The sequence below is a fragment of the Trichoplusia ni genome, chromosome 12, assembly GCF_003590095.1.
Source record: "Trichoplusia ni isolate ovarian cell line Hi5 chromosome 12, tn1, whole genome shotgun sequence".
In the NCBI taxonomy this organism is placed as follows: Eukaryota; Metazoa; Arthropoda; class Insecta; order Lepidoptera; family Noctuidae; genus Trichoplusia; species Trichoplusia ni.
The window spans coordinates 8613129-8641112 of record NC_039489.1 but is presented as its reverse complement, the minus strand read 5'-3'; the positions used below and the strand labels follow the sequence as shown (position 1 = coordinate 8641112).

The following is a 27984-nucleotide window of genomic DNA, read 5'->3' as shown; positions in this document are numbered from 1 at the left end:
TATAATTTTTGTCGTTTTATATTTGTCGTTGTATACCACTTCAAAGAATTCATCGGCATACCAAAAATCTCGTTGGCTTGTTATTATATTTTGTATCAATAATAAGTTTAGTACTTTTTTATTGCTCTAAAAATACACGGGAATAAAAAAGTAATTTGCAGATACATTCCCCATTCCATTTCGATTGGCAAACAGTTATAAGTGCAGTGCAGAGAGCAGAGAGATTTTAATTTTGCTTCATTATCGGCTTGCAGAAGGGACGATTAAATTCGGGAGAGGAAATTGAACGGGACATTTTTATCATTGGCATAAATTAAATGTAATAAGGTATTTAGAGCCTTTCCCCGTATACTGGTTTGGGGACCGTTGCCTGACCTCAGCACCCACCATTGATCTCATTGTTTGATACATTGCAGTTTTGGGGAGCTTGTCGTTTGCACCATCATTGATCAACTTGTATACAGGCTGTTTCTGAAAAGAAATTATTGTATTACAAGCGCGATAGCAAAAACTAAAGATATAATGAAAGATTCGATATTTGAATAGTCAAAAGTAGATTTATCAATAAACTTGCTACTTTAAACCACGACTGTACTACTTTTGACAATCGCCAATATGTAGGTTATATTCAGGTAAAAATAGCCAATTTACGTCGCTGCAAAATAAGTTCCATTCTCAATAATTTTATTCGCAATATTTTATTTTGACCTGGTTGCGGTTTTTCATTCACTGCGACGTGCTATAACTACATAAATAATGTGAACAGCTGGGAAGCTCTTTGTACTTAGTTTTCGTTTCGGATATTCCTTTTAAAGTTTTATTTATGTGTCGCAAAATGAAAATAAGGAAAAAAATTAGCATGAGTGCTCACCCTGTAGAGCGGGCGTCCGCGCTGCGCCTGCGCATATAACGCCGGTGCAGCGCCGACCGAAGCACAATCACACGCCGGCCGCCTGCCGTCACACCGCAACTGTGAGTAAATAACATTGACATACAGACACACACGCGAAATATACAAAAAATTAACACAAAAAATATATTTAAAAACAATATGTAGGGACTCTGCATTATTTTGAGGTTGGGATTGGGATATACATGTATTTAAAAAACCTCCTAAAATTAGTGTTTTTACTTTACAAGAAAGTGCCAATAGTGAACTTATAAAATAATACAAAACTTATAACAGTGTAGCCGATACCTGGACTCTTAAAAACAAATTTTTGATTGTTTAAAGAAGACAAGAAGATAAACATAATCATGCATTATTTATTTACCATAAACCACTTCTTCGGTGGCGCCAGTCATAAAAAGTATATTGAATTAGTTAATTAAATTGGGCTAAACATTGATACATAACATTAACATTTAAAGCATCTCCTTTTTTGTATTCAATTAGTGAAAGTGTTAAAACGTTGTTTGGTTTATGTTAATTTTATTGACTTTCGATAGTGCCTTTCAAACCTCCTTTGATTCAAAATAGTGTTAATAGGTACTTAAAATGTTAAGTATTAAAAAGTGGGATCAAATAATTATCTTTATTTATTTATTTGTCTCGTGTGAAGTGAGTGACATAAATAAACTTTTATAGAGCTGAGTTGTGATCTTCAAAAATCTTAAAGAATTAAGAACAAAACACGATACACAAGATAAATAAACACGCATTAGAAACAACGTTATTTAATTAATATTTCAAATCAAATCAAATCGTTAGTGGCATAAAACTAAATTAAAGAAAAAGACGCATATAATTGCGAAGATTATATATAATCTCGTTTATTTATAATAAAAACTATATTTCCTATATGTGCAACACAGCTTTTTAGTGCATTTTCCATTATCTTTAATTATAAAAATGTTATGCTTGTAACCTAAATTTACTTTGTTTATTTAAATAAATGCTTTTAGAATTCCATATATCGTAAAAAAGTCAGCATTGTTGCGTGCGATAATTAACAGTTCGGTAACAAGTTTTAATTCATGTTTTTAATCGTTATCGTATCAATGATTACTCGGTATTTTTTTACTTTATGATAATATTTTTCAGTAACATTCAACAGATTAAATTTTAAGTAACTTTCTGCAATATCTCAGATTAACTGTCTTTACTATTTAGAGTTTACTTACTCTCATTAAACATTGTCAGCATTGACAAACGGTCGAGTGTTTCTTTAAGATATTTCTGCTGTCAGACATTTTTTTAACATGATTTATTTGTTTAAGTAATGTTTTGCAAATGTTTACCAAGGATTAGATTGAGGCTGACAATAAGTTTAACGTTTTTGAAACAGTAGAACTATCGTAAACATTTAACTTTACCGGCTTTAATATCAATTACCAGATGCCACATCATTGGTGATTATTATCTTCGAATCTAAACAAAAGATTCTGTGCCACAATTGACAAAATAATAGAAACGCACAGTTATGTTTGTAAACGATTCTCTAATTTTTTTAATAATTAGTCAAGTCACAGTAAAAGAGCTACAACAAATAACGAAATAATTATTAAAAGAAACGTTTTTCAAATAAAATAGGAATGACAGTATTATATTATTTTATGATTCATCTGCAGAACAAAAACATTTGTAAAACTTTTTACAATGTGGTATAAAACTTGTCTTTGCTTGTTTTTATGATAAAGGATGAATAACACGTAGGCACTTATTAAAATTGTCGAAGTTCTACTATTTTTAAAGCTTATTAACATTTATAAGCATGTTTGAGAAAACGCCCATAAAATAACACAAGAATTCACAGATTTAACCAGAGCAGAACTTAGACTGAAAAATTCCAGCATTTCAATTTTACTTATACTTATTATTAAATAATACTTGCGATGGTTTATCGTTAGCCCATTGTTTGCTAATCAATTTTCAACTCACGCTATTAAAACTCATTGCCAACGCACTCATATGTCAAATGTATTATGAAACGATCCATAAACCATGTCACAGTACCAACATTATAGTTTTGTCATTTACCGGGAACCAATGGCTGGAACAAAGACTTTTCACTTTCGGCCGGTGACCTCAGAGGGATAACGACATCTGAGGGACCAAACATCTCCTCAAAGTTATCGTAGATACTGTAGTTGAAGAAGCGTGACAGAGCGCTACAAGGTGTATAATGGCGTCTCTCTTCCACACCTCCAATAATATTACTTGGTACTAGGTACCTGGACTCATTGCCTCTTAGTATGCAGGAGGGTCGCCAACAGCATCATACAGTCATATAAACTCATTGGTTCGCGGTGGCTGCGGCACGCGGAATCGCATTCAATATTGACTTGACATTACTTACGAATTACAGACAGAATAACAAGGAAAGAAGTTCAGAAACGTGATCGAAATTTACGATGTACCAAACTTGAATTATTGAACGTAAACAATGTATTATTTATGCTCTTTACTTTGGTCGCTGAACTCTGTTTTTGTTAATTGGCCTGACAAACAATCTTCAACTTAAATGATATACAAATACTTTGCCGATAATATCGTGACTGCAACAAGTGTGTGAAGATTTACTAGCTGAGTAATTTGTGCTGTACACTTAAATAATACAACAAGCACTAATAACTAAATGGTTATAAGTCAATCTTAGAATTTAAACATTGTTGATAATGAATTGTATGTACGTTTTGGCGTAACTAATCTCGTATGTACTATATGGTAAATGGTATTTGTTCGATCGCCCTTATGTCTGGAAGTTTTAATTAATCGGGCTAAAATTTCTTTAAGCATTTAATAGCCCGAATCCTAGACAAGGGTCAGGCAGTTCGGCTGTCTAACATCACATTAAACGCCATTTGAGAGAGAAACCAAAGAGATTAGCGGGGAACCGCCAGCATAAATTACATTTCTACTATGTTATCTTCAAATTAAATTTGAAATTAAATTTTAGTAGCTGTATCCTTCATAAAAGTTCTCAGCAACTATATTTAACATGAACTAGGAGATGCATGAAGTTTTGCAACTCTTGACATCCCCTAAGGCTGGCATCAGAGCTATTAAATGTAATGTGTAAAAACTTATGCGAATATACACAGTTGTGTTTGGAAGGGAGGACATTCCTGACATTTACAAGCCTCTGACAGTTTATTGCTTCTTAGTAATTGAGTGTGGGTCTCCGACGCGAATGCAAATTGAGCAACGTAGTGATTATGGGGAAGTCGTGTGATGCCTTTGTTATTAGAATTATTGTTTTGAATGCCTTCTTGAATGTACTGCATATTTTACTGTTAGAATATAATGCTTTGCTTCCAGCAGGAGAACAACGTCTACTTATACACCACTTGTTTTAAAAAATCCATTGTATATGATAGTTATGGATTTTTTCCTTTTATTTTATTGAATTTATCGAAGAAATTCTTTTCGTCATCGTATAGATCGTGGGATCTTTAGATTGATAATCTTGGTATTAATAAGATACCTGATTATGAATGTTAATAGCTATCTTTTCACAGTTTCCATGCACTTTATATATTTCCTCGAGTTTGAGGTGTTAAAAATTGAGTTTTCTCCGACTCAAGCCCCGCTCAGTGATTTGCATTGCTGATGGGTGTTCGTTGGAGTTTTAACAGATGTTCAACCGGTTCTTTATTGTTCCGAGAATAGCCCCCGGGTTTCCACGACGTGAAATATTAATATTTAATTTGCGCATACTAATAATACGTTTCGATTTGGCGCCATTTAAGAATTAACTGTGAAAGTCGATATAGATTTCTCACATTGTTTTATAAATGGGTTTGTTTATCATCACACCAAAATAATTTAATGGCTTTAAAAGAAAGTCTGCACTGCCCCACAATTTCAGACTTTATCACCTTTTGCCGATCAAAAATTAAAACATTACCCATAATACTATATTCTAGTCCAGTACGAGGATCCATTTTCATTTACACAAAATTCCTATAACACTTTGTCTAGTCCAGGATTTGTCCCAAGCCCTTGGCAGTCGCCTTGCATCAGATTCGAATTTAATAAGCTTTGGAAGTGTTCCAGATTTCAAATTAACTGCCCTTTTATAGGCAGCAATTGGTCCTTATAGGCGTGTATTAGTATGCTACGATCTCAGCCGTAGTGGACAATAAAACTAAGTTATCTACGACATTGTTTACTAAGTCTTATGAAGTTTATCTTGCTTTATAGCAAAATAAAAGGCGGGCGTGTGTTGGCATGCGTTTAATGATATCGTTTGAATGAAAGAAATACGCATATTAAAATGTTCGAGAAAATTCTTTGAAAGTAATTTACATCCACTAAAGTAGGTTAGAACAATAGTATTAGTTACTGAAGAGCAAAGTTTACGTATGTAACACGGCATTTGACATCGAATACTGAGGGCGAGAAACGTGAACTAAGATTCTCAAATAATATCAAGGCTAATACGGCATTAAGATGGTTGCGACACGGTGTGAGCTATCGAAGTATTTAATAGGGAGTAGCCGTACTAAGCGTATTTGTGCATCTTTAATTGTTTAAGCACAATTGAAATCTAAAGTGCATATACCTAAATATTAACAACGAAAGAAAAGTGATATAAAAATATAACTTTATCTTACAAGTGTCTGAGGTTTCACGGGTTATAAACTTTGTAACAAAACTATTTTGTTGTCTAGCCGTGACCATGACACCAAAGGCGCCAAAATGCCGGAAACCTAAAACTAAACAATAAACTACGACAAAATCCGGAAAATTGGATTTATATTATCACTAATTAACATACCTAATTCAATAAGCTAGGTGTTAGAATAAATCTAGTGATAATGAGGTAAGTGACATTCTAATGAAATAAAAAATACTTGGTCTGTGACCCGCGAGGGATAAATCTATATCACTACATAGTATAAAACAAAGTCGCTTTTTCTGTCATGTGTCATGTTGTATGTCCCTATGAACGCTTAAATCTTTAAAACTACGCAACGGATTTTGATGCGGTTTTCAACAATAGATAGAGCAATTCTTGAGGAAGGTTTTAGTGTATAATAAGTTTAGGTTTTGTGTCTGACAATATTACAACGATATTAGTTAAACATGTCGGAAAAAATTAAGCCATTCGAGAGCTTTCCTCGAGAACGCTGCCAAAACCTTTTGAGTTACAACAAAACTATGTATGGCGGGTTTGTACCTCTTTAATAAATCTACAAAAAAGTCCGCGGTGGTATATGTCTATCTTCCAAGGATAACCCACAATAACCATTTTTATGTGTTTTCTTAATACAGTAAAATTATGGGTTATTTACGAACCTATTTTTAACAATACAGTATTAATCCTTATCCAAATAAATAAGTTAGATATATTATACATGTAATATAGAACAAAATTGCCTTTTACACTACACCAAAAAAGTGAATAGGTAATGAGTTATCGTAATATTAAAATCTCCGCGCGAGAAATTAAAAATCGATGAAACGTAGCGAAGATATCGTTGGCATCTATATACTAATATACTTATACTAATATATAAAGCTGAAGAGTTTGTTTGTTTGTTTGTTTGAACGCGCTAATCTCAGGAACTACTGGTTCAAATTGAAAAAATATTTTTGTGTTGAATAGACCATTCATCGAGAGAGGTTTTAGGCTATATATCATCACGCTGCGACCAATAGGAGCGAAGAAAAAGTCATAACTTATATCTTCTAACCACGCAGACGAAGTCGCGGGCAACAGCTAGTTAATATATAAAGCTGAAGAGTGTGTTTGTTTATTTGAACGCGCTCATCTCAGGAACTACTGGTAAAAATTTAAAAATTATTTTTTGTGTTGAATGGACCATTCATCGAGGAAGGTTACAGGCTATATACCATCACGCTACGACTAATAGGAGCGAATATACAATGGAAAATGTAGAAAAAATAGGGCAGGTATAAATCATAACTTATATCTTCTAACCACGCGGACGAAGTCGCGGGCAACAGCTAGTTTCAATATAAAATCTCGATAACGAAATTTAATCCCATATTCTGAACATCAAAGCATCCTTTAAAATCAGAGCGGCCATTATGACCACTATGGAGGAATTGAAAAAACTAAACGGCGTTATTTGGCTACTGTTACAAACGATGAAACAGATTTGGTTTAAAGCGACTGGCAGAGGATATTTCCAGCTCAGCCATTAAGCTTCTTGCTAGTCATTGTTTCACTCTTAACACTTTGTATAGTTCTTAGATTTGTTTGGATTTCTGACTATTCAACAGATAGCTTTTTGTTTCCGTGCAAATTCAAATTTTTACTCGAAAAGGTCTGGACGAATTGGGTATTTGATTAAAAAAATCTAATTTACCAGTCAGTTTCATTTCCAAAAAAATATAGACTACGATTTTTTGTCTAGTGAATAGAATATGAAGATGATAGAGTACGTATGACGTCACTTATTAGTTTTAATTGTCAAGTGTCGTGATTGTTTATTTGTCACCCAATAAAATAATAACCGTATTGCTTATACTCAGGCGGAGAGCGGATCCTCAGTCATAGGATTCCGTTTTCACCCTTTCGGTGCTTTTCTTTCTTCTTACAAGAAGAAATTAGGATAAATATCTGGAGCAAGTTTGTCTGCTTAAGTTTACAAGAGAGATCTATGCAAAAACTTTCTAAGATAAACTGAGACTAAGAAAGTGTAGAAGAATTCTAGAACTAATCATAAAATCGTCTCATATATTATGAGATTAGAGATTTTTGAACGAGAAAATATCCGTCGAAAATGTTAGTAGGTAGTGGAGATAGAGAAAGCTGCCCCTACGTGCGTACACTATGTTGTCTACTGATTGAATCACCTCTGAGGCAGCAATTTCAAAAACAATGGAATCGTTTGTTCATTACTATACAAATCATCTAGAGTGTTTATTTTTTTACAGTGTTAGGCAGTAGTCTGAGCCTTCTCCTGCGAACTCGCAATAGGTTTCTTAGCAGACTCAGAACTTACTATCTAGTTAGTTTAAGTGTTGTACGTTTGTGTTTCAAATACCTGCCCCAATAAATAAATTAGATAATGAGGGAATCGCTCTAGAATCTGTACATTTTTAGCCGTTTTATACCGAAATATTGAGAGAAACCTTTTTTTAAGAGAAACCGGTGCAGTTTCTAATTCCCTTACTTTTACTTTAACCAATGATCGTCATCTTTTTCTTAGATCGCAAAAAAGCGATTGTTAGATGTCAATGCATTGTCAGATCAAGTAGACCGGGTTATAGTGAAGCCTAGTTTGTGACAATGAGAGGAGAGGGTCAGTGGGTGAGGTGACACATCTGGTGCGCCGGCGCCGGTACCGTTACGAGCTGCGCACGCGACGATTTCGTTTATAATATTGTTTACTAGCGCGATCGATATTTATAAAGTTGAATATCGTAAAGTAGATCAAAATAGTTTTGATTTTAATGTGTGTTGTATATTTTTGACACACATTCGAATTAAAAAGTGTATTTTGGAATCAGCCTGAAATATATTCGTTTTACCTACATTCTAAAAGATTTAAAGTATATGCAGATTTTTGTCATCGCTTCGAGACAATTTATAGGTACGTGTTTGTTTGCACAATTTATATCTTAACTTCGATGCAACTTAAATATCAAATGATGTTTCAACCAGTTTTCTTTTCATATGCATAATTGCAATATTATTCAATACTTTTCCGGTTCAACAGAAATAATAAGGAAATACAGAGGCAGATAGCATTATCTTGAAGATTATACTGATGTTAATTATCAGGTTACTCCAGTTCAGTTACCTATCCCTGAGAGCCTACCACTAGGTCTTAGAGGGAAATTATTGCTTTGTGAGAAAGAGATGCCGCTCTACGCCGTATGCGCTGTCTCGCTTCCACAACTCCAATCATAATACTCTAAGACGTAGTGTTAGGCCTGATTAGTTACTGCTTATATTGAAAGGAATGTGGAACCGCTGCTCTATCCGTTAGATAGGAATATGTCGTTCACAACCCGACACTGAAGCGCCATGGGAAATGAATAACTGTACGCGGCACTTTAATATGGGACCTCCACAATAATTACTACAACTTTTTAATGAAAAAGTGATTAACGTATTGGAACAAGAAAATTTCTTGCTTATTTTGTTGTGATTACTAATTTATTATCATTCGAATTGCCGTAGCTTGTAGCCATAATCGATTAGAATCGTAATGCAACATTTTTGTGAAACCCCACAAGATATACCTACGGATTATATTCCATAATTCGGAACTTGCTTTTTTAAGATTGATTTTTAATTCGTTGTATGAATCTATATCTAAGATCTTAATACACCTTTGTCCAGGCCACCACTTATATCTCGCTATTTAGTTACTTTGGGATCCCTAAGTATTTCAACTATTAGTGAAGGACTTGGTTTTGTTGTTTAAGATATTAAACCCATGTTTTTTTGTTGGCAGGTTCAAAATGAGAGTGTTACTAGCGACGTTGGCCGTCCTGGCGGTCGCAACGACTGCAATTGAAGGTAAGAGGCATTTTTACTTGAAAGAATAAGAAATTTATTAAGGAATTATTAGTATCAATCACTATCACCTCATTCCCGTTCATCAGCCTACAAATTGTGTACTCCTACACATAAGATACGACTTAATTATTCATGAAGCTTACTAAATCTTAAATTTTATTCACTGCTGTTTTCCATAATGTTTTCTTGAGCGATCAAATGTATGATACACTAATTAATATACAAGACGCTGATTAGAGTAATCCGTGTTGTCAATGATCTCTTGACATGAGTCAATCACAGGCTCTTGTTGACAATAATGAGATTAATTTCGAGAGTCGCCGCGTTGTCCATGTCATCATGTGCTAGGTTGTGCTGAGGCAGTTAACAAGCATGTTAAATGTGATACAGCCTTACAATATACATCATCTTGTCTTCCGACCTCCGTGATTGTGAATTAGAATCTTTTTTTATAATTCCTGGTAGGTTTTGTTGTTTAGGCACATCAAATTAAAATAGACTTTTAGGCTAACTTTATAATAAGTACACCATGTGGAATTAACAGTCCAAATAAAGTGATTTTTTTAATTAAGAGTAAGTGTTTATTAATACAAAAATAACTTGAAAAGCGAGGTCTGATAAAGATCTTATATTAGGCACCTAAGATAGGCTGGTACCTAAGTTCAATATGTTCTGATTTAGGCTAAAAAAATACCTTAATAAGAACAAATCATCAAAGATTTTCCATACATTAGGAGGGAACTATTTTCTTGTCAATGAACTCAAAAGTGTTTCTAGATCCAACTTATCAGCTTACACAGACGTCCATTCATTAGTTTTTGTACCTATCTAATTGATTATTCTTCCCTAGCGGACAGCAAAGCGCGCATAGTATGCTACTTCAGCAACTGGGCGGTGTACCGGCCGGGCGTGGGCCGCTACGGCATCGAGGACATCCCTGTAGACATGTGCACTCACATCATCTACTCCTTCATCGGGGTCACTGAGAAGAGCAACGAAGTCCTCATCATTGATCCTGAGGTGAGAATGTTAACACTTAAGCAGAATTCACTAAGAAAGAATAACTCGTATTTAATTAGTCACATCAGTTGCAAAATTGTTAGGATTCTGTAGTGACAACGCTGGCTTCTTTGGAATTAAAATAAAATTTTAGCAGAGATTTTGGCCAGCAGTAGGATAGATATGTATGATTATGGTGTTTATGAAACAAGATTAGGGGCTGATTCTTAACGTAGCTAAACAGTAAAAAAAATTCAAATCAGTCCAGCCGTTTTTCAGTGACATACATACATGTAGAAGTATATAGAAAGATGTTATTTGCTGGTTAATATTTCCCTTCCAAAACGACGACGCACTAAGTAAATACACAGCGGCTTATTAATATCATCTTAAATAAACCATGCATCCTTACGGTATTCTACATTACCGTTACTCACAATCATATACCTACTTATTTACATTCCTTGCATATTTTGCAGCTGGATGTCGAAAAGAGTGGCTTCAGAAACTTCACGGCTCTTCGCAAGTCACACCCTGATGTCAAGTTCATGGTGGCAGTCGGTGGATGGGCCGAAGGTGGCTCCAAGTACTCGCACATGGTGGCCCAAAAACAGACCAGGATGAGCTTCATCAGGAGTGTTGTTGGTAAGAACCATTCGACATAGTCTTACGAAGTACAAAGTAAATGAACAAAGAATAATCACTGTAACATTTATTAAGAAAGCAATCGAAAGTATCACCATCGATTAATAAGTCAAGCAAGCCTTTGATTTCTTGATTATCTTAAATATCAAAGTATTTTTTTCGAAATGAAGACTTGAGTTTCTGGTAGCGACCAAATGTTTTTCCTACTAGTGACTATCCATCAAACAGTAAATTATGGACTGCTGCGGGCCTCCAAATACATTTTCTCATACAATTCCAAAGTTCCTTATTTCATTGTTAAGATAGTTTCGCAAAAGGAATATCTCCCTAAAGGAAAATAAAAGAAACCACGAAAGGGTGGAATTTGTTTGCAGAATGAATAAATACGACAACAAACTCATATGAGAATTGCAATGATCGAAAATAAACACGAAATATTTACTTTTCGTTCGCAAAAAATGTTCATTGTTTTTCAATAAAAGCAATCTCCAATAGCGTTTGAACTGTTTCAATAATAATATCATTGATTTAAAAACTCGTTTGATAGGTAATGCTAAAAACAATGAACGTTGAATCTTTGAAGCATTATCAATGAGCAGTTTACGAAACGATTCTAAGAATTTTATTTATCTAAAATTCTTGTTCACCTTACATTTACTGAGATTGTCTTATTAAATAGCGGAGAGGCAAATTGTATCAAGGGACTTTGGTATTCAATCTATTTTTCAATTTTCGCGTTACGTCTCTCAAAGTAGGTAAACAAATAAATATCTATATTCTCGAATGTGGTGTGTCAATCATATTTGCAAATATCAATGATAATATCTGGATGCGGAGGGAGATATAACTTTGTGAGGTTTTTGTCAATGTTTTCTTATTTACTTCTACGGTATGCCAAGGTTTCTTTATTAAAACTTGTTTATTTAAAAAAAAAACTCAATTGGAAGACCTAGATTAGCTAAGTGTATCCAACAGTAAAGCTAAACTGAAAAATCCATATATTACATTATTTTTAATCTTCATCGAAAATTCACAGACTTCTTGAAGAAATACGACTTCGATGGTTTGGACCTCGACTGGGAGTACCCCGGCGCTGCTGACCGTGGAGGCTCCTTCTCCGACAAGGACCGCTTCCTCTACTTGGTTCAGGAACTGAAGCGCGCCTTCTTCAGAGCCGGCAGGGGTTGGGAGCTCACCGCTGCTGTACCTCTCGCTAACTTCAGGCTCATGGAAGGATACCACGTACCTGATCTTTGCCAGTACGTATAATACGAATCAAGACAATTATATACTCAAAAGCTTGTGTGGTCTTATTGGTGTGAAATAATCACGAGATAGTTCTTGTTCGTTTTCCAAATTTAGTAGAAAATGCAGCAAGCCCTTGATTTTTGCACAACATCAAGGACACCCATCCTCCTGTCTTCAGAAACTTTCGAGTTATATGTTATATCAGTAGAAAATATACCACGTTTCTGTCTCGTGTTCATTCATTGCTACGCCAGAACTTCGAGCGGAAATGGCTGTGTTGAGAACCTCTGAAGTGTAGTAAAACGAAAAAGTTAAAACAGTTTAATAGTTGAAATAGCTTTATCGCTTAAATGTTTCTGGTACATAAATAACTGTAGAAATATGGTTACAAAGAAACATGGTTTAGTTCCCTAAAGCACTTTAAAGTTTTAGTTGAAAGAGTGTTAAGATTTACGTTTTTGCAGGGAATTGGATGCTATCCACGTGATGTCGTACGATCTGCGCGGTAACTGGGCAGGCTTCGCTGATGTGCACTCGCCTTTATATAAGCGGCCCCATGACCAATGGGCTTATGAAAAACTGAACGTTGTAAGTATTCTTAACTGATCTTTCCCAAAATAAGAAACCCGCTGTCAGTATTTGCCTCTGGTGGTATTCTTAAAAATGTTCATAATTCATTGAATACAAACAATTATTATTTTTCCAGAACGACGGTCTCGCTCTGTGGGAAGAGAAGGGCTGCCCAAGCAACAAGCTGGTTGTTGGAATTCCATTCTACGGTCGTTCGTTCACCCTATCTGCTGGCAACAACAACTATGGACTCGGCACATACATCAACAAGGAGGCTGGCGGCGGTGACCCAGCTCCGTACACCAACGCTACCGGATTCTGGGCTTATTATGAGGTAAACCAGAAAAAAACTACATTTAATACTTTTTTCCATCTTATGGCATTTGCTTGGTAGACCACAATCATTCTATTTTTGTAGATCTGTACCGAAGTCGACAAGGACGGTTCAGGCTGGACCAAGAAATGGGACGAACAAGGCAAGTGCCCCTACGCCTACAAGGGAACACAGTGGGTCGGTTACGAAGACCCCCGCAGTGTGGAGATCAAGATGAACTGGATCAAACAGAAGGGATACCTTGGTGCTATGACCTGGGCGATTGACATGGATGACTTTAAAGGCCTCTGTGGTGATGAGAACCCTCTGATGAAGCTCCTGCATAAGCACATGAGTTCCTACACTGTCCCACCTCCACGCACTGGAAACACAACACCTACTGTAAGTATATAACTATATAAAAAAGCATTTCCGAAATCAAATGAAGGAAAACCTGAACATGGAAAAAACTAACTTTTCTTGATATCTTTTAGCCGGAATGGGCGCGTCCCCCATCAACGCCTTCCGACTCGTCTGAAGGAGCGCCGATCCCTACCACCACAGCCAAGCCAACCACCACAGCCAGGCCGACTACAGCCAAGCCCTCGACCACGAAAGCACCTCAAGTGTCTATCGATGAGGATGACAACGATATCGCTGTGAGGCCTGAGCCACCCAAGGCTCCGGAAGCACCTGAGGAAACTGCCGAAGTAGAGGTCCCAGAAGCGCCTGAACATCCTACTGTAAGTTGTTTTAGTTGATTTTACTAGCCATTTGACTTAATATTAAATTAGCCATTGTTTTATTCAATAATTGTGTGCCTAGTTTTCTGTATTTAAAACCTATCCTATTCCTTTTATTCTAAGATAGCCCTATGTTCTTTGTAACTTTGTTCAGTTCCATCGCAACAAATATTTGTAGAACGCATTAAGACGTTATCTTATTTGATCAATTGCTTGCAGGAGAATGAAGTCGACAACCCCGACATTTGCAACTCTGAAGAAGACTACGTTGCCGATAAGAAGAAGTGTGATAAGGTACAGTTTACTTAGAGAAAACTCATTATGTAGAAATTAAAATACTTTTCGACTGTTCAATTACTAATCTGTTTTATTTCTTCCAGTACTGGCGATGCGTTAACGGTGAAGGAGTGCAGTTCACCTGTCAACCAGGCACAGTCTTCAATATCAAACTAAACGTGTGTGACTGGCCAGACAATGCCAACCGCGACGACTGCCAGCCTTAGACTAGTTGAGCGTGAACACAACGCCTTAGTGGCCATTCTAGAGATACCGTTTGATCAAAATCGCATCGGCGACTTGATAAATTATGCCGCGCTGCGGCTTGCAACTGACTTCAATCGAAGCGGACTGAGATCCAATTGGCTGCAACTAGACTTAAAACGTTCATCAATATAGAAGCAATTAGTAAATTAGATTTAGTATACGGATACAAATTGTAGTATTTCATCTTCGTCCTGCAAAAGAATTATCAATTTTGATTACTGGGGCGTGAAGTCGCTTTTCCTTTGGCTCTTGATTATGATAAAATGGTATTAATGTCTCTCTGAATATTTTTACTCGTCGAATTTATACAATTTAAGTTATTGAATAATATTGTCGTATTTTGTTGATAACAACGTAATGCGCCAATGTTTTCTTGAGTATTTTATAAGTGGGTAGGTTTATGTGATTTTTCCATGAGTTATTTACTTATGTAAATAGTTTTCATACAAATATGCTTTAATTATCAAAAAACATGCAACAAAAATAAAGTGTATTTGTATGACATAAAATATTTGAAATTGAGATTGTTAGATTATCACTGCCTTTTGAAACATAAAATCGTGTACAAGACTGCATCGTAAGATTATTTAAACTTAAGGAACTTTATTTTGCATATACTCAGTTATTATAATCATGTTTGTGCTTCTATTTACAAAACAAAGCAGGTTAGATTTGATCGCGAATAAGTGGCAACAATAACACTTTTATTTTACTCGTTTTGTTTACAAACCGTTGAAGTTTTCTCCAATGACTCGATTCAGTAACTTTTGTGAAGTTTTGGCGGCAGAATTGTGTTTATTTTATAAATTTGTTTCAACTCCGAAGCCAATTAGCCCGCCTCAGCCGTTTGGCTATTTAAATGAACTCTCAGCAATTGTCGCGAGTGGTCTCTTGCTTAACCACTCATAGCTTAATTTATTTATTTTATTAATTTTAAGACAATAAATTTTGGAAAAGTTTTTATTTTCTTTTATTCATCTATCCCAAGTTATTTTGTTTTAAACAATAATAAGATGAAGTACATTTATCTAACTAGATATATATACTTCATATATATATATCATATTAACTAATAGATATACCTATTCTCTGTACTGATCATTCATATACATGAAAATACTACTCGTAGAGATACAAAACAAGCCCGCAGAAAGCAGATCGAACAAACATAATAATACATCAGTTACAGTAAACAAGTCTACAGCAACATTTATCTTTATTTCATCGTAATAAACCGATTGTGGAAGCCCCTCGATGCCACAAAATAGCATTGAATCGTACATCTGTATCATATTGCTCGTTTGAAAGAATCAGGCGCTTGTTGTAGTGAAAACGTGTTCCGAATATGATCGTGTGCAGTGGTTGAATCACATAAGATTGAATTACAATTGTTCTGAAGGGTACAGGAAGGTCAAAATCCTTATCTGTAAGGATATGATAGAGTTTATAAAGAAAACGCGTTCTCTTTGATTAAATGTAACCTTTATGCGATATATTACCAAAAACTGTAACTCATCTTAAACAATGAACAAAGTAGTAAAACTCTACTTTAACAAAATATTTATTTGACATTAGACTCTTGTTTTCACGAATAGAAGAAATGTGGGGGTGAAGCAACGAACGCCTACCATTACTAGGAAAATTCGGATTATTATTATTATTATGTATTATACGTAATTATTCTGCACAAACCACGCACTATACCTAGTCCCAATAATGCAAAAAGTTTGAAAATGGAATTTAAAAAAACACTACTAGTTATTACTCAAATGCTACTCCGAACTTAAAAGAAGTATTTAATCACTTGACCATAATCATAGACAGAGAAAAAACCTTATAGTCAGATATTGCTATGTAATATAATGCACCCTTTCGCTTTCTTTATAGCATTACCTATGTAAAGTATGTAAGGTAGATCCTACCAAGACTAAATATCAATGAAATATCAAACTTGTAGTTAATTTTATCATTATCACTAGCTGTTGCCTGCGACTTCGTCCACGTGGTCGATTGTATCTTCGTTCCTATTAGTCGCAGCGTGATGTTATATAGCCTATAACCTTCCTTGATAAAAGGTCTATTCAACACAAAAATATTTTTTCAATTCGAACCAGTAGTTCCTGAGATTAGCGCGTTCAAACAAACAAACAAACTCTTCAGCTTTATATATTAGTATAGATTAGTGTTGTTTAAGTATTAATTTATTCGTTTCTGAACAAAGGCTACTAAACTCTTTGTAATATTATCATAACCTTTGGCGAGTTCGCATACACTTTATTAGTGTTATCAGAATAAATAATGCCCGCTGTCTCTTGTTTGCGAGTGGGCGGTTTCAATAATAGTAAATACATTTTCTCTTAAGAATCAGATTATAGAAGAGAAACTTTCTGAATGCCGGAGGTCACGTTGGTAATAGAAATATAAATGAACGTTCCACTGCTATCTACTTGAATTTCTCGCAAATAATAGATTTAAACTGCGGGATATTAATGTAACTGGGTAATCAATTGGTTTAGTATTAGTGACTCATTAAAACGTTATTAGTAATTAAGACAATTAAAAACTTATAAAACATTTGCCGTTTCCGTTTGCATATTGTCGTTTGACACCTTGAACTAAGTTTTACCTTTAAAAATACTCTAAAAGCATACAAATAACAAAATTAAATTACTAAAATGTATGGCCAAAAAATTTGGGCTCGTCCGGGATTTGAACCCGGGACCTCTCGCACCCTAAGCGAAAATCATACCCCTAGACCAACGAGCCAACTGATGTAAGCGTTAAAATAACGTTACGAGTTAAGTGGATTCGGTATGCTAAAAGAGAAAGAAGTTCGTTCACACTTGTGACGTCATGGCGTAACCCACTATCTGCCGTGGGCGCGGCTGTTATAAAAATCACGCGCACACGACATAATATATGAAGCATTCAACATTTAGCGTAGGCATAATAATATTGACACAGCGATAAAAGAATTATACCTAATATCTTGGAATTGAATAATAATATTATTAAAAAACTGTTTGTTTTCTGCTAATTAGCATTTAAAGTACCTAAGTTAAATATTAATATTGACATAAGCATATCGGTACAAAGGAAATGTTACTAAGACTTGTCCCTATGATAACAAATTCACATCAGTGACCTTCAATAGTTCTTGACCCAATATTCAAACCAGAACAGACTGTTTGTGGTATATGGCTCCCATGATTAATGATATCGCCCCGCGACGCATGTAGAACACTTTTAGACAGGCTTTCAAAGGAATTTGGGACATTTTAACTACTTTATGTAAGGGAATTTTTGATTTGAACGTGTTTCTACTAAAACGAAATGTCAGTTTAAGGAACGTAAGTAGGTATTCATTCTTTATAGTAACTATCGTGAGAATTATTCATTATTGCATCATACTATTCGGTATTGCCCGCGATTCGCGAAGGTATAGCGCCGCGTCAGCTCATGATTAGAAACTCCAGTTGGGTCCGAATCTAGTCGGAAAATCCCAATAAATACGCGTGAGTGCAACAGTTGCATCATTTAATGTATTCAATTAGGTAATTAAAATCTATTTGAATGAATTTTTGCCACATTAAGCTAAACCATTAAGTAAACTACGCAAGATTAGGTGCCCAGTTGTAAACTAAATTCCCTCTCTATCATAGCCCGAGGGCATAACAGACCCACTCGCGATCTTGCGCAGGTTAAACGACATTTTAGGCTCTTCGTCGACTTCTTCGTCTCAAAGTAACATAATTGCGAATGTGGAAGAGAGATGTCGCTCTACGCAGGGTATTGCTATCACTCTTCCACAACCATAAAAATGACTATTAATTTGTCTTTGATCTTTTGTTTTAAAATAATTGTTTTTAAATAACGTAATGTTATTTGCTACCGGTATTCTGTTCCGCTTTAAATAAGTGAAATACAACTCTATGACTGTATGTTTAAGGTCTTTATATAGTTTATCTCTCTTGATAGTGTATACGTACAGGTTGTAAAGGTGTGTACCTTATCAGTAATATGAACTTTTCAAACATCTTACTATGTATCACAGATATCAGGTAAAAAGGGTTCATTATATTTGTGTCTTATGAAATCTGAATATATAAATAGGGCTATTATAATTTCTGGTAACATACTAACTAGCTATTACGCGTAACTTACGTAATCAAAGGCTTCGGCTACGTAGTTAAGAGTGTAAAGATTTAAAATTTTATTGAAATTTTGCCTTATTGCCTTTTAATAATGACTATTATTTTCAGTAAAATTTATCTGAACTCCGCCTGTACCTTAAATAACAGCTTATATACCTACATCCCACTACCAGGCGCAGGCCTCTTCCCGTGTAGGAAAGGCTTGAGCCTTGATGATTAGTTCATCGCGGGTCGATAGCAGATTCAAATATTTGGTATGCAGGTTTCCTCAACTTACTAACCATTACATCGAAAAAGTCGAGTTGTTACTTTTCTTGCGATAAGATAAACACTGCACCTCGTACATACAATGCAAAGAACCGCAAGACCACAACGACATAGCAATCGATGGATTTCCAAAGACGCAAAAGTATTTCCGAAGTTTCATGTAGCTAGGATATTAATGAGAAGAACGACATAAATTGCATGCACCCGTACTCACCGTGTTTACCCGTGTACTTATTATTTTAATCCCTTATGATCCCCATTCTAGATGTCATTTTTTTTTCATTTTATCTAGCCCACTGTGTACTACTGCTGGGCAAAGACCATTCCCCCAAATTCTTCCACGATTCTCTGTTCTGAGCCTCATGGAACATTCCTCGATTCTTTTTAAGCTGTAAAATGTTTTGTTAAACCCAAGTTATCGAATATATCTGAAGCCAGCTTTGACCCTGGTTTTGACGGTGATCAATCTGTTAACTTGCCCTTCACAGGGACTTGTCTATTCCGAAGGTCGACCTTTGAAAGACATGGTAAACGTGGTGCACTTAATTTCGCTGACTCTGCAGTTTGTACCAAGAGTTTAAATTGAAACTTTTTTGGACTACTGAACTGCTTCTGTTTTGTTTTTCAAAGACTTATGAGGGGGTATTAATAACACAATTGCTTTTTAATACAGTATACGTGTTTATTCAACTATCATATTTGTATTTTAAAGGCTTTTTAAACGTACATTATCTTATATAAACTTATTTTCTATTCACGCTCACGGCTTTAACTGATATCGTAGATTTTTGATAAAGGAGAACACATTTTCAGTTATAAACGATATCCACTTATAAAAAGTTACTAACCCTTATATGGAAAGACACCAAAATATCTTAAACCATCTCAGTAACAGAACCTGCCTGGCGATTAATCATTAGCTTAGCGTCATAAATCATGGCAATTGCAATTTAAGGAACAGTGATGGAAATTGGTGAAAATTTTACCCAAAATTAAACCACCAAATTTAATAATGGACGTCTTTAGTCAATTTCGTATCTCGGATTTGACACTCAATTTGCTTGCTCAAAATACTCAATACCTACACTTTATTTAAATGTTACACAAAACCTTAATATTAAAATCAGAAAAAAATACTTATTTCCCTGAATTCACGTGTATTTAATTCGTCTAATTCCTCAACCGAAGCTTAAAATATAGTAATAGAAATGAATTTTCCAACCCGTGCGAAGTTGCATGAAACAGCGAATTCAAATCATGGCTTCGTGGAAACTACAAGCCGTTGTTCGCACTAAAACGATCAGCTACTGCCACCTCCTAACGTAAACTGCTTTAGCTGTGGAAGAGTGACGCTATATACCGTGTAATATCGTCGTCCTTCTCCCACACCTGCAAAAATAGTACCCGAGTAGGTGGTACCAGGCAGCCAGAAGTTAGAGTTCATTACATGTTGGGAGCTTGCCGTATAGGATTCAAGCGATTCGGTGAACAATGGCACGCGACGATTTGTCATCACGTCAATGCCTCCAAACTTATAATACAAAGCCGTGTGAACAGTCAACCACATACCTTAACACTTTGTAACCGCTTTTATCAGAACGGATTAAGGCTTAGTTTCGTGTATCATTGTAAGAATGATCGCAGCGTTGACATGCAGAACTATGAACGGAATTCCGGATAATATAAGTTTGCTCATGAAGTGTCAAGTTAGCACATAATATATTGAAACTTATAAAGGTAAACAGCGGGCTTCAAATGAACTCTGTTACATATTCCTAGTATTTAGTGAAACATGAAAATAACGCGACTTTTTTCGATGAATTTTTGTACGTAGCGTTGACTTATCGGTGGTTCTTTTAATTCATAACATTTTAAAATATAAACTGCATAATTAGTTTGTACCCTTATATAATTATTAGAACTTAAAACAACCATTTCTTTGGTATTTTAAACGATTAACACATGGTGTTCTAACGTGTAAGCTTTAATCCATGACTGCGATTTGTAAATCCGAGAACTGGGTAATTGGTTAATCGATGTTTTTATGCGACGGATTTTCTGAGTACTGAACCATTATTTAAAATCTTTTGCTACAAAAAGAGAAATAATAATAACTGAAAGTTGTATATATAGCGTTTTTTTTGAGATCTGATTAAATGAATAAATATTATTAATAACGTACACAATAATAACGTACTTATTATTGTGTAATGCCACTTAAATTTAGATAAAAAAATGGTAAACAAAAATTATTATTATAATAATTAAAACAAAATTGTGTTTAATGACTTAAGTACAACACTAGATCGAAAAGGTTCAGAAAAAAAATCTGACGAGAGCACGTCTGTTTTTTAAGAGATATTGAAAGGTTTGAAAGTGAATTACTTTTACTTTTAGGAGTTTATTATAACCTGTTAAAATTCTTAAATAACCTTTCTGCAATAGTTATACTCCCGTAGAACTAAATAGTAGAACTAAAGCGTAGTAAAAGTGCAAATCTGTTGTGTATCCGCGCATCGCGCCGCGCACAAGCGAAGCGGGCCGGCTCCCGCTGTGCGCGCTAGTTGCCTCGGAGAAAGCGCGGGTGCCGTCCCCACGCAACCGTTTGCCGCCATTACCGAGCTTTCCCGCGAAAAACTTATCATAGACTAAACACGAAATCAAAATAAGAATGTGACAAAAAAACAGGTACTGGTTGAACAAAATCTGTCAAAAAGTTCGATATTTTATCGGGTTAAAAAATATTGTGTGTAAATTAAATAAAAAAGGTTGATTAAATACATTTTGTGATGATTTAAAAAGATGATTGTAACAGTTTTTGTGAGACGGACTAGTGTATCAGACTTAGTGTAGAGGAATGGAAAATATTAACGATATTAAGTGAAAAGGTAAGCAAATAATAAAAAATCTGTTTAAATTAGATTTAAAAAGAAATTAAAAACTCTTTTTTTTTAGTTCGTAAAAAAATATTAATTACAATATTAATATTTTGTTACACGTATCTAGTAGTAAGTGCGTACGCTTTTAATAATGTAAAATGCGTCACAAGTTATTCAAAAAGGTCTTGATATGTTACCCTTTGTGTGGCCGTGTGGTCATCGGTAGCCTTAGATTATGAATCAGTAACTACTTGCACCTCTGAAGCAATATAACTGAATATTAAATGATAATAAAACAAAACCCCGCCTTTCGATTGCCGTTCGAAAGAAAATACTGGCTAATAATAGATATTTTTTTACTCACCATATTATTAAATGCAATGCAATGTTAATTTACAGAATTAATAAGAATATTCAATGTTCGACTGTAAATTAATGATTCGCGTTATTGTTTAAATCTTATTATTATATGGGTTATTTTTAAAGCTGTTTGTTTTAGATAAACGTATCCAAGAAATTCTTAATCTATTGAATCTGCGCAACTGAACAGGACACATCCTAAAGTTTTTTTTCGACACCATTTTTGTTTAAAAAGTTGGCCACCATTTTAATAGAATTTGCTTATTAAGTGTGACTAAATTACAAACCAGTTTGAACACACGATTACATTAATGAGGCAGCAAGTGATTAAATTGCTAGTGAATCGTTTAATAGGTTCTAAACAAAGTTTAATCCTTATTCAAAACTCATCAAATTTACAGGTCCAATTAGACCACCATTGGTTGTTGAAATGAAAACTGAGCAGTGAAAACACGACTGAGTTATGGCGTTCTAATGGCTAAAGTTACGAAGTTAGAACCAAGTTAAACGGGCTATTGTATTGCAGTTAGCTAACAATAATTTAGACTATTTGAGACCCGCCCATCTCATCACTGTCTCAAATTATTCCAAGCTCCGATTACTTAATAAATTGTTGAACATCAAATTGATTAAATTAAGAAAATATAATTTTATGCTGGCAATTCCAATTTATTGCGGAAAAATTACAAATATTCCTTTAAAAATTATAGCGTGTTCCTTATTCAAAATGATTGACTGGAGTATTTTAGTGCAGCGAGCATTTCATTCAGGAATTTAAATGCAAAATAGGTTACATGGATACTTAAAATAAGATATTTTTAAATTCAATTTAATTTGTTATCATGTTAAATATTATTAAATGGCGTAAAAAACATTATTCATTTAAATTCGTAGTGTAATAATTTTGTTGGCTACATATTTTTATATTTGACTATTTAAAAATATATTTTAAATTCCAAATGCGCACTTTTCTATTATGGTATAGAATATGAATACCATAATGAATTACTTTTTGCCTTCAGTTATCCGATTAATTGACGATAATCAATAAGCAATTTAACTTTATCTTCAATTTGATGAGCGATCAAATACTTTTTAAGAAAATGTAATCTGGTCCAGTGAGTGTTAAAGGAAGCTTCCCGGAATTTAACGAAAAACATCCATTGATGGTCACGATCAGACAGTCTTCTAAATCAAACTTCACAAAATATTAAAAAGAAAAATCATTATCAGAATATATTCTAACTTTGAATTTTTTAGAGGTTATCAGAAATAAGAGATAATTATTAACTTTTAACGAAGCCCCGAGTTCAAAAAACGAAGCCAAATAAATTTGCGCTATGCCCAATTATTATTCAGATGCTTTTTTCGTTTCACTTTTTTATGAAAATTTGAATATCTTTAATGGGAGCAACTGTTGTAATTAATTAACTAGCTGTCTGAACCGCTTAAAAGTCGATGCTAACATGATACAGGCAGCAAATAATACTAATTGTATAAAGCTAGCCTGTATTTCAAGTTGAATAAAATCGGTTTAGAAGCTTAGGAACCCATCGCGGACTAACTACGTGACATTTAATTTATAAATATTTAGATTTATTAAGTAAATTTATTAATGTAATAAAAAATTAGTTAAAAGGAAATAAACACATTCAATTTTGTTACACGTTTTCTTTTTCTATTTAAGGTTTCGTACCCAAGGGGTAAAATGGAACCCTATTACTGAAACACAACTGGATGGCAGAAGCACTGTGACTCACACTTATTCTTCCCGGGATATGTCAATCGTCTTATACTTATATCCTAGATGCACGCTCTATTGTTTTTCCGGCCTCTGGGTGTATATAGGGCATGTTGCATTGAGGATAATAAACCTTGACATACAATATGCACACTCAACAAATCTGTACATAAAAACTCATTTGTGCTAATCTTATCTGTTCTGATAGATACAGAGGAAGGCCGTATGAAGCGTCACTGAAGATTTACTGTTCCTGATATAGGCGTGCGTGAGGCTCTGCTGGCTTTGAGCCAAATTATTTTTTTGCCAAATCTGCGAATCCTACTAACGAATAAATTCAAGGAAGGCCAATGTTCCCCTCGTATTTCATTATAATACTGTAATTTCACGGTGTATAGCTTGAGAGATATCGGGTGATTGTCGAGATGCTACAGGCTGCCGACTGAGATGGAAGGCTTTCAGTACTGAGGTTGTTTTAACTCGTAAAAGTAAATGTGGTAATCTCCTATTGTCGCGACATAAAAATGATAAGCGTTTTGAATTAATTTGACCTCAACGTCAATTTGAATAACGATTATGTTAAAAAATATTTTTAATCTACCTTGTTTAAGTAAAGTATAGAAAAATGTTCGATAAAAAAAAGATATCAATTCACTGAGAGCGATCGTATTTTCTTGTTTGAAACTTACCCTCTCAAATAATTTCAGTATTACAAACAGAAATCATATTACTCAGTTATTATTAGTATAGCCTACTTTGTCGCAATGCGTTGCAAAGACCTCCCTTTCTTCTTTCTAATGTTCTTTCTAAGGCAACAGTAGCTCAGTAAAACAAGAGATGATCTCATCACGCTATCGGGGCCTACCACGTGGTCTGATATGAAATATGATATAAAATATTCATACTTAGAAGAATATTTAAAAAACTTAAAAATTGTCGTGATACTGTTTATTATTAAATGATGTAACGGTTTACTCTCGCGTATTTATCGGGAGTGCCTAACTAGTTTCCGACCCAACCGGAGTGCTTAATCCAACGCTAGCTGGACACGAATAAACCGTTGCATCATTTAATAAATCTAGAATAGTCGTCAAAACTGAACCAATATCAAAATTACCATCTTATTTTCATCTTTCTTTATAATTGTCATCGAGGTTTCCTCAGGGAACCGGATATCCTCTCGTTAGTAAGAAAACTATTGTATTTTGCATATTCAGTTCATTCATTAGAAGTATGGTCTTACAGAACGCTAATGGCTTTATGCAACGACGCCCAGACGCCATAACTCGTTTGTATGTATGTATAATATAGTTTGGCGTCGCAAAGAATTACACAAGTAACTAGATTTTAATGTTGCATTCTGTGATTTCATGGTTTTTGTCATTTGATTTGTTTGGTTAGAAATTATAACAGTCTGAGCCAGTTGCTGGCATAGAGGAAACTTTGAGAGTGATAAACGAATGACATTATAACATTTGATACTAAAAAAATAAGGGAAAAGATTTACGGAAATTTTGTCTTTATTTTTAGAAAAATAAAACGATAATTCTTTTAAAAGAAAATATTAAATTGCCTTTCACAAAAAAATAAAAAATAATTATAGGTATTTTTCTGTTTCATAGTTGGTGTTTGTCAGAAACGTTACACTATACTCTTACGCAGCTGTAATTGATTACCTACATCTTAATATTCACTAAAACTTAGTATAATATAATATCTCGCATCCATCACGGCAACCCTTCAAGGGGCGAGTTTATTTACTTCAGTACGCAAATATTACGGTAAATACGATATTATGTCTTCATAGAGAGCTCCCTCTACCACGAGCACTCCTCATATTACAAAGCCATAAACCTGCAAAGAGCAAGCGAGATGGCGCTCTACAATTCATATAGCGTCGTCTCTTTTCTTCAACGGCAACATACTTTCTTTAAGAGATGTTTGTAGCCAACTTGTTTCTTGGTACAATGAGAGTAAACATAGGGGTACTAAGTATCTAGACGCGAAACAACCAAACAACTGTCAATGTTATTCTTGTGACCACTTAACTAATTTGAGCGTTTATTGTTTCTCTGTGTAATGTTGATATTTACCAAAAGTTTATATTAGAAATGAGATAATGACTTTAATTATAATTGTGACGATAATTTAAGTTGGCGCTCATGTAAATAGACAGCTTTTGTCAATGAAAAGTGATCCTAGAATGAACACTATTCCTTTATTATAAGTAAGTTAACCATAACGGATTAGACGATTTTGTAACCAGTTAAAAAAAAGAAAGAGGATGGTGTTTCGATACAAGTATCTACGTTTTCCGATAATGTATTTAAATAGCTCTTAATTATTAAGATAGAAAAAAAATTGGGAATGAAATTAATTTATTGCCGATTTTATAATGACAAACAAATAAAAAATGTTTTCTACATCTATTCTATTGAATATAACCTTCTGGTATTTAACTCAACAACATTATTTTTCTGAAGACGGCTTTGTTATCGCACATGCTCAACCGCTTGACAAAGTGCCGGTAAGATGGTTCTCGTGCAAATATTATAAAGATCTGAGACACTAAGACTGCCCTAGGGACCTTCCGCGCTTTGCACACCTGGGTAAGGAAATGTACACAATATGAAACCTTATGATATTTGTTTACTTTATCAACAGACAATTCACACGCATTTTAATATTTACAGATTGTATACAAATTCCACCTATATCGTACTTCTACCTAAGATATTCAATGCGTATAAAATAATGCTGAAACATTTACTCTTATAAATAAAACTTAGCATTTAATTAAATAAACTGATAATTTTTTTTTTTTTTTTTTTTTTTTTTTTTTTTTTTTTTTTTTACAACTCACACACGGTTATCTGATCCCAAGCTAAGCAGAGCTTGTGTTATGGTAACCAGACAACTGATAAACTTACTTATATATTTCTAAATACATACATAATATAGATAAATTACACCCAGACACAGAACAAATGATCGTGCTCATCACACAAACATTTGTTCTGGGTGGGAATCGAACCCACGACCTCCGATATAGCAGTCAGGGTCACTAACCACTAGACCAACAGGCCAGTCATCAATTTATAATCTACGCTGTAGTGATTAGGTCTAATTATAACAATTCTATAATATTAATATCAAAATCTTTAGTATAAATTAGTAGATTAACAGAAGATCATGTTTTTGTCAAATGCAAAAATATATTTTTGCTTGCTAAGGGCTTGCAAGATACTATAGATTGATAATTTACTGATCGGTCTCAACTGAGCAAAGCTATCTCAGATCTTTGTCTTTGCTTGTGACATTGAAGGGGCGTGCTTACTAAGGAGTTTTATTTAACTCATTCTGACTACTGCAGCTGTAATAAAAATGTAACATAATGGAAACCTTTGAAACTTGTCTCTAAGTCTGTTTAATATACTGCACGGATAGCCAAGTATTATAAATCACCAGCACAACACTAAAGCCACTGTGCTCCATGTGTCGCGGATTCGATCCTTGCGTAGGACCAAGCATTAGTGTGAACCACGAGTGATTTTTCTGAGTATAAGTGTATTTGTGTCTGTGACTTGAATATTATTTGTTTAATCCCCCCCCCCGCGATGCAAGGATTAAATCCTTAGTTCTGCAATATTCTACAATCCAATAAGTCTACATTCTGACCATCGATATCACGAATAACAAAATATTAGGTCTTAATTTGCTTGTAACGCCTTTAACAAATATTAATAAAGAATCCAACATTTCATACGACTTAAAACATACTCCATAAGCATAAGCTAGCAAGAAGGATTTATTTAAAAGAAAAGTTGTTATTAGATACTTAGAACATTGTAGTTGTGTAATAAAATAGAATGCCGCTGGCATCGGGAACAGCTGTTGTCGAGACAGCTGATGACCCTCAGTGAAGGTAAAGGCAACAACGCAGACCTTTACAAAGCCTGCATTACATATTAAATACAAGCCTAGGTAATTTTACTCCACATTTATTATAATTAATATCAAGTACCACGAAGGCAGATAGCAAGGCCGTATAAAAATATTTATTGTGAATAATATTA

General features: G+C 34.5%; 1 protein-coding gene and 1 non-coding gene across 2 annotated transcripts; one reads left to right on the top strand and one right to left on the bottom strand.

Annotated features, from left to right (window-relative positions):
* Positions 1–133: 133 nt before the first annotated feature.
* Positions 134–15466, top strand: LOC113499363 (endochitinase). The gene is made up of 11 exons (XM_026879814.1): positions 134–972; positions 9382–9446; positions 10297–10466; positions 10925–11090; positions 12127–12349; positions 12803–12926; positions 13045–13242; positions 13327–13623; positions 13716–13964; positions 14184–14258; positions 14345–15466. The coding sequence occupies exons 2-11, from the start codon at positions 9389–9391 to the stop codon at positions 14465–14467; spliced, it is 1683 nt and encodes a 560-aa protein (XP_026735615.1). The 5' UTR covers positions 134–972; positions 9382–9388; the 3' UTR covers positions 14468–15466.
* Positions 15467–17201: 1735 nt separating this feature from the next.
* On the bottom strand, positions 17202–17273 carry Trnap-agg. The gene has a single exon. It is a non-coding gene; the product is annotated as a tRNA-Pro (tRNA).
* Between the last annotated feature and the right edge of the window lie 10711 nt (positions 17274–27984).

What these genes read in the sequence shown, in the direction of transcription:
- LOC113499363 (XM_026879814.1), top strand. Translation starts at nt 9,389, where the DNA reads ATGAGAGTGTTACTAGCGACGTTGGCCGTCCTGGCGGTCGCAACGACT. An exon ending in CACGTACCTGATCTTTGCCA is followed by an intron (nt 12,350 to 12,802) that starts GTACGTATAATA and finishes ACGTTTTTGCAG; the next exon opens with GGAATTGGATGCTATCCACG. An exon ending in CTTATGAAAAACTGAACGTT is followed by an intron (nt 12,927 to 13,044) that starts GTAAGTATTCTT and finishes TTATTTTTCCAG; the next exon opens with AACGACGGTCTCGCTCTGTG.